Source organism: Carettochelys insculpta, chromosome 4 (genome assembly GCF_033958435.1).
Source record: "Carettochelys insculpta isolate YL-2023 chromosome 4, ASM3395843v1, whole genome shotgun sequence".
Lineage (NCBI taxonomy): Eukaryota > Metazoa > Chordata > Testudines > Carettochelyidae > Carettochelys > Carettochelys insculpta.
Genome location: NC_134140.1, coordinates 75,653,742 through 75,666,861, shown reverse-complemented (window position 1 = coordinate 75,666,861; position 13,120 = coordinate 75,653,742). Strand labels below are relative to the sequence as shown.

The window sequence follows — 13,120 nt, the reverse complement described above, 5'->3', positions numbered from 1 at the left end:
TGCATAATTAATTAAAATAGTATGTTACATATATACTTGTGTAGACATCTCGGCTTCCCGGAGGGGTTCATCCCCCTCCAGGTCAGTGGGCAGCCACTCCGCCCCACTGCCACAGGTACCACAACAAACCCCCAGGTCAATAGTTCTTTGGGTCCCACCTTGCCTTAGGTAGGGGGAGATATGATAGTTCAGAAGTCCAGCCTTGCTTCAGGTGGGTGCTGGGGAAATTAACTGAGGTCAGGGCAGCACACACATGCTCTCAATGCAACCAGGCCCTAGCTCAGGGCAGGGCAGCAAACACACATTTCAGCTGAGGAAATTAGCTCGTCTTGCAGAAAACCCAGGCCCTAGCTCAGGGCGGGGAAGCAAACAAGTGGTCTCAGGAGGCCCAGACCCTAGATCAGGGTAGGGCTGCCAACACACAGTTCACACAATTCCAGAGAGCCCAAGCCCCAGCACAGGGTGGGGCGGCAAACACAGTTCCATGAGAGCCCAAGCCCTGGAGCAGGGCAGGGTGACAAACACATTTCCACAAGAGCCCAGGCCCTAGCTCAGGGCTGGGCAGTACACACAGTTCAGGAGAGCCCAGGCCCTCGTGTAAGAGGGGGGCAGCAAACATAGGAATTGGAAGTGAGGGGATTTCAAAGTTGGGTGCGTATTTCAAAGCACCCACGGCTACACTGCCTGTCAGCACTTTGAAGTCAGTTTGAAATTATGCTAATGAGGTACTGCAAATGCATGGCAGTGCCTCATTGATATTCCCCAGTCCATGTCATTTCCATGCCCCCTTCAAAGAAGGGGGCTAGTGTGGACACGACCTAAGAGTATTTGCTGAAATTTAAAGACGAATTTGGTGCAACTATCATAGTGGCCCCTTTGTGTTCTCCATATGAGCTGTTGCAAAACTGAATTCCACATTCATGAATGCTTATGGAAAGAAAATTTTAAGCATGCATGCTAGTGCATTCATTAATAGTGAATTTTAAATGCCAAAAATAATATATTTTATAACGGATAGAGAATTTTATGGTAAAATTTTGGGGATAAGGTTCCTAGGTTCCTTCATCAGAACCCTGCCAAATTACATGGATCAAAGAAAATTATGGCCTATACTTTTGGTAGCAAAGACTATCAAACTATGTGCATTTGCTTCATTTGAATGTGATGCAGGAGGAAATATATATCCAGCTAATAAATCTTACAGTAGCATATTTTTCCAAGAATGCTGCCTCAGGCAAGAGTTGTAGATCCTTATACCACAAAGAAAAATAATCACTACAAATTAGATGAAATCCACTTGGTAAAATAAATAATTTCATAATGATCTGAAAATTATAAATGCTCTAAACTAAAGGATAATCTTTTCTTTGAGACATAAGGCACAGCAGGGGAGGAGGGACAGCTCAGTGGTTTGAGCATTGCCCTGTTGAACTGAGGTTTGTGAGGTCAATGCTTGGGAAGGCTTTTTAGGAACCTGGAGCAAATAGCTTAAAAAAAGGATGGTGCTTGGTCCTGCCAAGAGGGCAGGGGACTGGGCTCCATGACGTCCCAAGGTCCCTTCCAGTTCTATGAGAGGTATATCTCCAATATCTGACTTTGATGCAAATTGGTGTTCAGGTAAAAAAGCACTTGAGGACAATGGGCCAGTTCCTCAGGTGGTGTAACTCTCTTTACACCCACTAATGATCATTGCTTTTGAAATATTAAAATATAACCTCACTAAGGAGGGTTTTGTCCAGAACCAAACATGGCATGGGCAGAACAGAAGATTCTGTATGGAAGGTCCACAGAAATCAGTGGGACTTTTGGGAAAAAAATCAATAGTCATCAGCAGATATAAAGATACGATATTACATATTTAGCTATTCTATAAAATACACAATGGGATTAAAAGTGTTTATAATCTATCTTTTTATATATGCTCACATAAACAGGTGAAATCTTTGACTTTTCATTAGCCTGGAATTTATCCTTTGTAAAAGCCATGCAAAATATCTATGGTCCTCTTCATTTGCTTTCAAGAACAACTGGACTGTAAACAAGAGTCTAGCCTCAACTAGTTATTGTGTACATAACTGTGTGTCCTCAAGAGCTCTCTCCCACAGTATCGGTGATTGCTTCCCAGAGTCTGAGGCTTGAAGGCATTTACATGGGAGAGAACTGTCAGGCAGGAGTCTGAGGCAGGGAGTAGGACCACTGTGAAGATGTGCATGTGTGTGAAAATAATAGAACAGCATTATATGCTCAGATGACATGACAAATATTCAGGTAATGAGAAAAGAGAATCTAATGCAATTACTTCCATGGTATCTACTTAATGCTTTTCCGAGGGCACTTTTGAGGGCTTGCCTGTATCAGCTGTAGTAGAGTCATCATTTGAAACCTCAGGTTACTGTAAATTGTTCTAATCATATCACACTAACATAATCCCAAAGAACAACGACAAGAAGATTGAATTATTTTCCACACTGCTCCTTAATAAATACATACAGTACAACATCCCAGAGAAAAGAATCATGGTACAATCTGTCCTATCCTGTGGTACAATCTATCCTTTATTTCCTCCCAACATCAAAGCATGATCTGTTATGTTCAGAACTAACTGAACTCCTGTGATTCAAGTGGAAAACTACATGATGTAGGTACTTTGGAAGGAGTGTGCGGAGGATATTTGGGACAAATAGCTGATCCACTGCAATTGTTTTATTTCAGGAGAAAGAGACGAATGAATTGGAGGTGAACCATGAAGTCGCTCACAAGTAAACCAATCAAAAAGTTAGATTCTTTTAAAGTTTCTTGCTACTTCCATTATTTTTATTGTTTTGAAAAATCCTACCATTGTTCTGCCATAGTTTATTCATACAGCTCCTGTAAAAATAAAATAAGCTTGATGAAGGAAATACACGTCTTTAAACTACTGTTAACTCACCCCTGCATTTGTGTTGTTCTAGGTACCCTGTTTTATGATTAAATCAAGGTTTCAGTGAAAATACAGAACTTGGATACCTCCTCAGTGAGGCTTGCCAGGGCTTGGAATCTATTGAGGGGCAGGAGCACTTTCGCACAGATCAAGCACAGCGCTGACCCAATGAACTCTGTCCTTTGAACAGGCGCTAAGAAGGACTTTTTATCACTGACTAGGAGCCCCAGTGGCTGGCCAGTACCTAGGGGGACCTCAGTCATAGAATCATAGACTACTAGGGCTGGATTCATCCTAGGAGGTCATCGAGTCCAGGCCCCTGCCTGAAGCTGGATCAACCACAACTAAATCACTCCAGCCAGGCCTTTGTCAAGCCGCACCTTAAAAACCTTAAGGAATGGAGAGTCTGCTAGCTCTCCAGGGCTGCATCTACACTATGAGGTAAATTCAAATTTAAGGCAGTTAACTTGATATTGCCACATGACTCACTTCACTGTAAATACCACTATCTCAATTCAGGGAGCACTAATACTGACATCATAATATCGTCAGTACCTGCTTGGTGTAGTGTCAAGCTGGAATTCAAAAGATTGATTACCAGCCAGTGTGGAAGTGCCACATCTTAAAATCAAATTTATTAGCCTCCAGAGGTATCCCATATGTAACCCACAATGCCCCTCCCTGCTCTGTTCTGGCTGGTGCTCTCCAGGGCTACGTCTAGACGTGCAGCCAACATCGAAATAGTCTATTTCGATGAATAACGTCTACACGTCCTCCAGGGCTGGCAACGTCGATGTTCAACTTCGACGTTGCTCAGCCCAACATCGAAATAGGCGCAGCGAGGGAACGTCTACATGTCAAAGTAGCACACATCGAAATAGGGATGCCAGGCACAGCTGCAGACAGGGTCACAGGGCGGACTCAACAGCCAGCCGCTCCCTTAAAGGGCCCCTCCCAGACACAGTTGCACTAAACAACACAAGATACACAGAGCTGACAACTGGTTGCAGACCCTGTGCCTGCAGCATAGATCCCCAGCTGCCGCAGAAGCAGCCAGAAGCCCTGGGCTAAGGGCTGCTGCCCACGGTGACCATAGAGCCCCGCAGGGGCTGGAGAGAGAGCATCTCTCAACCCCCCAGCTGATGGCCGCCATGGAGGACCCAGCAATTTCGACGTTGCGGGACGCGGATTGTCTACACGGTCCCTACTTCGACGTTGAACGTCGAAGTAGGGCGCTATTCCGATCCCCTCATGAGGTTAGCGACTTCGATGTCTCGCCGCCTAACATCGAAGTTAACTTCGAAATAGCGCCCGATGCGTGTAGACGCGACGGGTGCTATTTCGAAGTTGGTGCCGCTACTTCGAAGTAGCGTGCACGTGTAGACGCAGCTCAGGTGTGCAGGAATTCAGTAACAGGAAGACCATGAATTTCAAATCAGGACCAGAAAGCCCATGGTTGTGGGGTCATGTTTGTATGAGAGCCTGAGAAATGTCTTTCTTTCTGTGCTATTAGCACTGTGACTGCATCTCCCCATTACTCCTGCATGGAGTTCGTGGTTCTGTCTCCACACCTGGTTTTTTTTTTTTTGCATTCCCTGGCACCCACTGCTGCCCAACCACACCATGTGGCAGCAAAGCTGTTGTGAGGGTTGTATTTGAATAAGAGGCTAAGAAACTTCTCAGTGGTTTATATTTGTGCCCCCCCCACCCCGGCGCCGCATGCGCCATGCAGTTGGGGTCTTTCCTGTGCTCAGCATATCACATGGGTAGTCTGTGACTCAGTACAAATATGTGTCTACTCTTCAGTGCTGACCATGTACCATAGGAGCACCATGCCCTGGCTTGTGCAGAGTTAGAGTTCCAAGAGCAGGAAAGAATTTCAGGGGCTTGCAGCCACTGGCAGGGAAGTCTCCCCCAGCTGCTAAGGTATCCAGGGGGACTACTTCAACTGGCTCCCAGCCCTAAATATACATTTAAGACCTTTCTGTCACCAGGTGGAATACTTCAACTGGCCCCCAAAGTATATTTTGGAGCCTTTCTGCTGCTGGTGGGGGCAAGGCTCCCCCAGTGGTTAACATATTCAGAAGGGATTACTTCACCTGGTCCCCCACTGAAAACTCCCCATGCCCCAGCAAGGACCTGTGGGGCTTGCTGCCACCAGAGGAAAGTCTCCCCTGGTGGCTAAGATATTCAGGGGCTTGCTGCCGCTAGGGTTGGGGGGAAGTATCCCTCAGCAGCTAAGATTTTCAGGGGTAGAGGAACACCTAAATTGGCTCTGCAGCAGCAGACCACGACCCCCACCACCAAAAATATTTTTGGGGGCCTGCTGCTTTTTGCAAAATCTTTGATATTTCAGCTATACAATCTTTTTCCTAACCTTTGCTATCCTCTTTCTTCAAGCTTTGACCCCACCAAAACCACAGGGAACAGTGGGTGGAGAGTTAGTTGAGATTCCTGTTTCCATTATAAGTTCATTGTATGATATTTCACTGCCATCCCCTGTGTTGGCAATGTCTGTGAAGTGAAGACGGAAGACAAAAATCTTTTCTCCTACCCTTTTCTATCCTCTTTCTTCTCAGTTTGCACCCCTTCATGCAGTGAAGAGTGCGGGGGGAGGGGGCAAGTAAGAATACAGAATGTCCCTGTCTTATTTTCAGGGACTGGGTGCAATCATGGGAGGGGGGACACTCAGTTGAGAAGACATACACTTGCTAATTTTTATGAAATCCTTGATAATTCAGTTACAGAAGAAAGAGATTTCTATTAACTGTCTAGCTAGATTGGTTATGGGAACCTGACAATCCATGCTTCCCATCATATGATGAGTGGTGGGACCTTGAGCAGGGCCAAGAGTTCAAACAAGTCTAATGAATGTCAAGACCAAAGTGAAACTGGAAGGAGACTAGCTGATGATGCCATTCTCTGGAATGGTCTTGGGATCCATGTCAAGATCTTGGGGATACAGAGTGCTCACTTCCATGCCCATGTGTGTTCCTCAAGAGGTCTGTCCCACAGTACCAGTGACTGCTTCCCAGAGTCTGAGGCTTGAAGGCTTTACATGGGACAGAACTGACAGGCAGGATGCTGAGGCAGTGAGTGGGCCACTGGGAAGATGCCAAAAGGAGCCTAACATGGACTGAGGCACCATGGACACATTATATCCTGCAACATCTCTTGGGTCCCATGACACCTCCACAAGCTGGAGGCCACCATTACTCAGCAGACATGTTGGGATGGGCAGGGATGGGCTGCTCCACTTGAGCTGGATTATAACTACCTGATTAAGGTGGCTCCCCATACAACTTCTCCTTTCCTTTACAGGATGCTGAAAAATGTCCCCTTATTGACACTTTAATCTTCTTAATGGGAGCCAGTGAAGGGGAATGGTGAGGCTGGAGGATGGCATCAGCAGACACTCCTTACTGAAGCAACTGTGCTTGAGGCCAAGTCCGAGCATTGCTGCGGTGCTGGGGTCAGTACTGATTCCATCAGATGAGCCTGCAAGTGAATGTCCCTTTCTTTTTCAGTCCAGGGTTTAAATGATTTGCAAATTTGGCATTTATCTCTAACGTGCCCTTCACTGAGACACTTCAGGCAACTGTTGTGTGTCACTAACTGGCGTAAGATACCTACACATTCAAGTTTGGGGATCAGAGAATGCCCCATCCCTAGACTGTCCTGTAGAGGACAACGACATCTCTCCCAACTCTAACTAAAATACAGCTAGTACAGGGTCTACTGTAAAGAACTGTTTACAAAAGAATACTGTATTGCAGTGAACAAGAAATAGCAAAACCTGCTGAAGCCACAGCAGTTCCATGTACCGTCACTAAGAACAAGAAAGTACTGCGGGTGGGAGGAAGGCATGGATCCCCTATGCTGCTCCATGAAGGCATCACTCCAGGGGTGACCAGAGCAGGGTATTGCTGAAGGATATCTTCCAGCACTGGCGCACCTGGCAAGCAGACACACCTAATGTGGAATGGACTTGAACAATCACTTGAAGAAAAATTTAAATTCTCTCTTATTAGGATTATTTAGTGATTCTATAACACGTTGAGATTGTAAAGTGCTATATGAGTGCCAAGAATAGTTAATTAGTGAAATAATTATTCTGGAACCCCCATTTTTGTGATGAGTTGTCTGTTTATTACATATATTGAGAAGGCTTAAAATAATTTTCATGTAAAACATTACATAAAAATAAAGACTGTATGCTGTCCACAAAATGCAATTTGTTATGCAGCAATTATCTATATTATTATTTAATCAAGGGGTGCACAATTTTAAAACTTAATACTCCAATTCAGAACCAAAGTAGTAAAAGAAAATTATAGTTTAATCCTAATTCACACAAAGTAAGACAAAGGGTATAATATTTTTTTAAAAGTTGAAGAATTGGGCAAATTGGTGAACGCAAAATATAGAGAAAATACTTCTGAGATAATACGGATTAACATACATGTGTATTGCAAAACTGCTTTACATCTAATTAAAGTGTCTTCAATTTATCCTCACACGAGTTGTAAGATCAATTAAGATTCTCTGTCTCATTAACCTTCTTTTGACTCTTCTGTTAGACAAATGTCATTATATTAATTCGTTATTATCTTGAGTACTGACCATCTTGTCCATTTCCAGGATCATTACAATTTAGATCTACAGATGTAATCTGTGGAAGTGCTGTTCATTAGACCAGAACATAAAATTTAATTTTTTGTCCTGTTGAACGACAACATACAGATTCTAATGGTTTAGTCAGCATACAGCTTCTTTTGAATGCTACAACAGAAAGAAAACAATTCTGCCAACAGTATCTTCAAATATACGATATGCTTATATTGAATATGTAACGGTATAGTCCACATATATAATAATAAGACCTTCAAACCCAGGCATTAAATGCCTGTCAGGATTTATTCTATCCTCATGCTAGATCTGACAGGTTAAAGAAAAACATTATCCAGACTTGCATGAGAAGAGGTCACTCCAGTGTTTACTGTCAGAGCAGCAGCTGCCAGCAGAGAAAATGTACACTAGTCAATTTGTTTGGGTAGCTTTAAATAATCTGATAGTGACATGTAGTAGCACAGGCAAATATTGCTTTCAGCACCATGTACTTTTACAATATATTTTGAATGGCTAAGAAACAGTAATGGTAGGCTGAAGAACAAATCGTGCAACTGCAAGAATCTATGCAAAACTCAGTATTTCAGCTGCGGATATTGTATTGTACAAGCACCCATTCTGAATGGAAAGTGTTTTCTTCTGAAGACAGACAAGAAACACATGAAATAGTTTCCACAATACTGTCCTACATTTCTTATGGACTGATTATCAGAAGTCTAGAGCACCACCAAATCATACTAAAGTCTTGAGGACTGATGTTATTGTCTTATTTCCTTGTGCATTCTCTATCTGTAGTCTCGTCTTAGCCCTTCAAGACAAGGCCCATGTCTTTGTTACTTGCATGTACAGTGCCTGAAACAATGGAACTAGGGCTTCTAGGTACCACAGCAATTTAAATAATAAACAAGAGGAGCAGCAACAAATCAGATGCTCAGTACTTTCATAAACAGACCACTGATGTATAGTTTGTTAGGAACAATCTAACATTGCTTAATCAGACAAAGTTTCAACAGGAGTTTTCCTTATAAGGGCTACGTCTACACGTGCACGCTACATCGAAATAGTCTATTTCGATGAATAACATCTACACGTCCTCCAGGGCTGGCAACGTCAACGTTCAACTTCGACGTTGGGCAGCACCACATCGAAATAGGCACTGCGAGGGAACGTCTACACGCCAAAGTAGCACACATCGAAATAAGGGTGCCAGGCACAGCTGCAGACAGGGTCACAGGGCGGACTCAACTGCAAGCCACTCCCTTAAAGGGCCCCTCCCAGACACAGTTGCACTAAACAACACAAGATCCACAGAGCCGACAACTGGTTGCAGACCCTGTGCATGCAGCATGGATCCCCAGCTGCGGCAGCAGCAGCCAGAAGCCCTGGGCTAAGGGCTGCTGCACACGGTGACCATAAAGCCCCACAGGGGCTGGAGAGAGAGCGTCTCTCAACCCCTCAGCTGATGGCCGCCATGGCGGACCCTGCTATTTTGATGTTGCGGGATGCGGATCGTCTACACGGGCCCTACTTCGACGTTCAACTTCGAAGTAGGGCGCTATTCCCATCCCCTTGTGGGGTTAGCGACTTCGACGTCTCGCCACCTAACGTCGATTTCAACTTCGAAATAGCGCCCAACACGTGTAGCCGTGACGGGCGCTATTTCGAAGTTGGCGCCGCTACTTCGAAGTAGCGTGCACGTGTAGACGCGGCCAAGGAGTGTTAAATAAGGTTCAAATGCCATACATTAAGAACTGTAAAACACTGTTATTTGTACTATAGGAACACCCAATACCTCTCATCAGAATAGGATTCTATTCTACTGAGCACTATGCAAACATGTGTTCCTTGTTCCACCAAGACATAAGAAGTGGTGGAGAAAGAGGATGTCATACTAGTATGTCCATGAAGTTAGGTAGTCTTGCTATGTGATCAAATTTTGTATTTAACCTTTATCTTTAAAAAAAATACTATCTGACTCCATTTTCCCCTTAGTTTAGTCAGAGCTAACTGGCTGGCTTCTTGTTGGCATCAAAGCATGAGAAGATATTTGAAGGAGGAACATTAGTGGGTTTTATGCATTTCTTCTAGAAAGGTGTTCAACCTGCACTGGGTAGTATAGAAGAAAATGCTGAGATACTTGTGGAAGATGTGGACAAACAAGAATTCAGGGCTGATAGCAATGAAGGAGCAGAGAGAGAGAGAGAGAGAGAGAGAGATGGAACACAATGTGAAATTTAATGATCACGAAGGCACAAAGCTAGGGCAGAAACAAAAGTCCTCAATTTGATGTGATGGAGAATGTGTACTTATCTGTGAAATTCGAAGGTGTGTTATACTTGATATTTTTTAGAAAGTTAAAGAGCTGCAAACATATTTTTTCACAGATTGTGCAGCATGGTGATTAAGTTGCTCTTCCGAGTTACTTTTTTAGAAATACTTATTGTGCAATAGCATGTGATAATGTGCGTTAACAATATTACTGGCTTCAGTACAAAGAAGAAAGTGTTTGGTTCTGTATTATTCTTTTTAATATGTATTATTATCTGGAAGCACTGAATATTGTGATTAGACTTTGTTTTCCTGCAAGATTATACAGAGAAGGAAAGCTATGAACAAAAACATATTGTCTGTCTATACTATTATATTTAGCTGTAAAATAATGTTAAAAAAACTGAAAAAAATCTAGAGACTACCCTACGACTAAACATTTAGGACATCTTTCCTTACCATTTACTTGGACAATATGAGACTGAAAGAGATTGTCATAGCCATCAGCATTACATCTGTAATTTCCCATGTGAGTTGTGGTAACCTTAGTAATGTACAAGGACCCATCATCTCCAAAGTCCTACAGGGAAAGATTAAAAACAAGGTGATCAGAATTATTTCAGCAGCACTACAAAAATTTTGTTCTTCACCTTGGCAACAGAGCTCTGATGCAGCTACTAAACATTTACATTTTAAGCCATAATATGCTGAAGAGACTTGAATAAGTCCAGATACGCACTGGAAGACATAAGAGCAGATTTTCATCTCAACATTTTATCTACAGGTTTGTTTTATGTGTGTGTTCATGTTTTCCCTAAGGAAAAGTAAATACCAGTGTTCTTTTTATAACTCATTGAACCTTAAAATTGGTATTAGTATTCATTATTATACTTAATATTTTCATGTTAGTGTCTTCTTTACCTGTGCACATGGAGGGGAAAAAAATCAGTCATTGTCCAACCTATGTAATGATATAAAGTATCAAACGAAATAACATATTGCAGGATTAAAATTTTAGTTACCCATAGACATTAGCTATTATACAGAGAAGAAGATTATTTTTCATGGAATTGTCTAACCCTTTTAAATTACATCTTCTAATTAGTGGACAAGTTCTACAGGAGCAGAATACATTTTGGAATTCAGAAAACCTTGATTTGGTTCCCCTTGCCAACATCACTGTATACGAGCCACTATATTTCTGTTCTTTAGTTTCCCCATCTGAAAAATGTTGAAAACAATATTTACTTTCCATTGTAAAGTGATGTGAAATCTTTGAAATGAAAGTGACAAGTTTAAAACATTACCTTTAGTAACAAGAAATGACCTCAAATTTACAGCAAAAGATTAACACTGACGGAAATTATTTGGCAGGTTTATAACAACATAGCTATTGAAACATATTCAGTTTTTCCTTATTATATTTCATGTCTTCAGAGATTGCAATCTGGTAACTTTAACGTAAAAGTCATGTTCTTCCCCATGTTTTTCATATGTCTTGTGGAGTTTAAGGCACTGTATACAAACTCTGCTATGACTGTATTGTTCTACCTGATTAATTAATATAATTTATTTTGACAAAAATATTTCTTGACCTATCTTTTAAACTTTGTTTATGCAGGGTATCTTTTTGCGCTGCACTGCTGCTAATGAAATTATATTCCTTTTTGTGTAGTTAGAGAAAGAGCGGGAACATAGTGCCATAAAATACAATAAGTTAATTTGAACTAAAAATACACATTTAAAAGGTTAAATAACTGCTTGTTACCTAATAGGATATGTTTTTCATTCATATTATTCTCCAAGATAGCGTCTGTTGTCTCATATTTAACTGAGCATCAAGAAATACAATGGAAAATGAAATCAAACTATACAAAATTTTAAAAAGTTGGTATTCCTTCTACTTTCCCAAATAGGAGAAAGACTTTCAAAGTCCAGAAACAAGTAAGGACAGAAAAGAACAGAGGTCAGTAGGACGACTGCAATCGTTCCTAAAGAAATCAAGAGCTGAAAGAGTTGGAAGTACATACATAGAAAGCCAAGTACCAAATAAGCCTTTGATGAACTAGAACTCTACTAAACACGAAGCAGTGTGTGAAAAATGAACTTGTATACCTCATTAAGGTCAAGGACTGTCAGCAAAGCAATAAACTAGCAAAAATTGATTTTCAAACTAGAAGAGTTATTGGACCATATTCTCAGCTCTACTATGCATCACTTCTGTGGGTGTAAAGACGATATATTTGGTCTTTGACTAATGGTGCTGTGTAAGGCTCACCTACATAAAATCAGTTAAAGTGACCCCCATGTCAATTGTTCTCACTTCCTGGCATAGGAAGAGTGTGAGTGGCAGGGCATATTTCCATTCCACTGTTTCAATACTCAGTTGGCATAAGACTCACTTAAATCAGGGTTGAGAATCAGGAAGCAGTAACATGATGAATCGTCGTCTCCTCTCATGCTGTGTACTTCAGTGCTAGAGAGAATCTCTAGCCCATCTTCTTTAATGCAGGTTGGCAGTGAGTGTGGCGAAGTGGGGAGGGTGACATTTTAAGAGAAGTAGAGTAGAATAACTTACTGAGAGTTCCTGCAAGATGCTGCAGTGACAAGTTTAGGACTGTATATGGGATGCAAAAAGCAATTATTTTGTTTAATTATGGATGAGACTGAACCTTCACTCTCATTAATATGTGGTAAATACGGATACCATGATCGTTCCCTCAGAAATTCAGCTCAGATGACAGGACATTATAGTACCATAAAATATACTTAAAATATAAATGAATTGTGTAGTAACAGAGTAACAGTAACAGTGTTAGTCTGTACTCCAACAAAACAAACCAGCAGAAATGTAGCACTTTAAAGACTAACAAAAGATTTATTCAGTGGTGAGCTTTCGTGGAACAGACCCACTTCTTCAGATCAATTTCATTTCCAATACAGACTGACACATAAGCATAGAGGACCAAAAAGGAAAAAAAATGCAATAAAAACTGACAAATCAAATGGGACAGAAGAAAGGGGGCGAGAGGTGGGGGATGTTAGTTCTCCTGTCTGAGATAATTACAAGCATCAAAGGAAGGGAAGCAGTCCTTGTAATGAGTGAGGTAGTTGTTATCCCTGTTCAGACCACGTGTTAAAGTGTGAAATTTGAATATGTCCTCTAACTCAGAAATCTCTTGCTCTAATCTGTTGTTAAATTCTCTATGTTGCAGGACACAAATTCTCAGGTCTTTAACAGAATGGCCCACTCTATTGAAGTTCACTGACTGGCTTATGTGTATTGAGCTTCTTGATGTCTGC

The 13,120-nt window shown here is 41.8% G+C and overlaps 1 protein-coding gene across 2 annotated transcripts in view; it reads right to left on the bottom strand.

Moving 5' to 3' along the window:
- FSTL5 (follistatin like 5) overlaps positions 1–13,120 on the bottom strand; it is a 655,002-nt gene that overhangs the window by 153,078 nt on the left and 488,804 nt on the right. For both annotated transcript variants that reach the window (XM_074991879.1, XM_074991878.1), the window contains exon 7: positions 10,277–10,397. In XM_074991879.1, the coding sequence (XP_074847980.1) occupies positions 10,277–10,397 (121 nt within the window). The remainder of the gene's footprint in view (positions 1–10,276; positions 10,398–13,120) is intronic.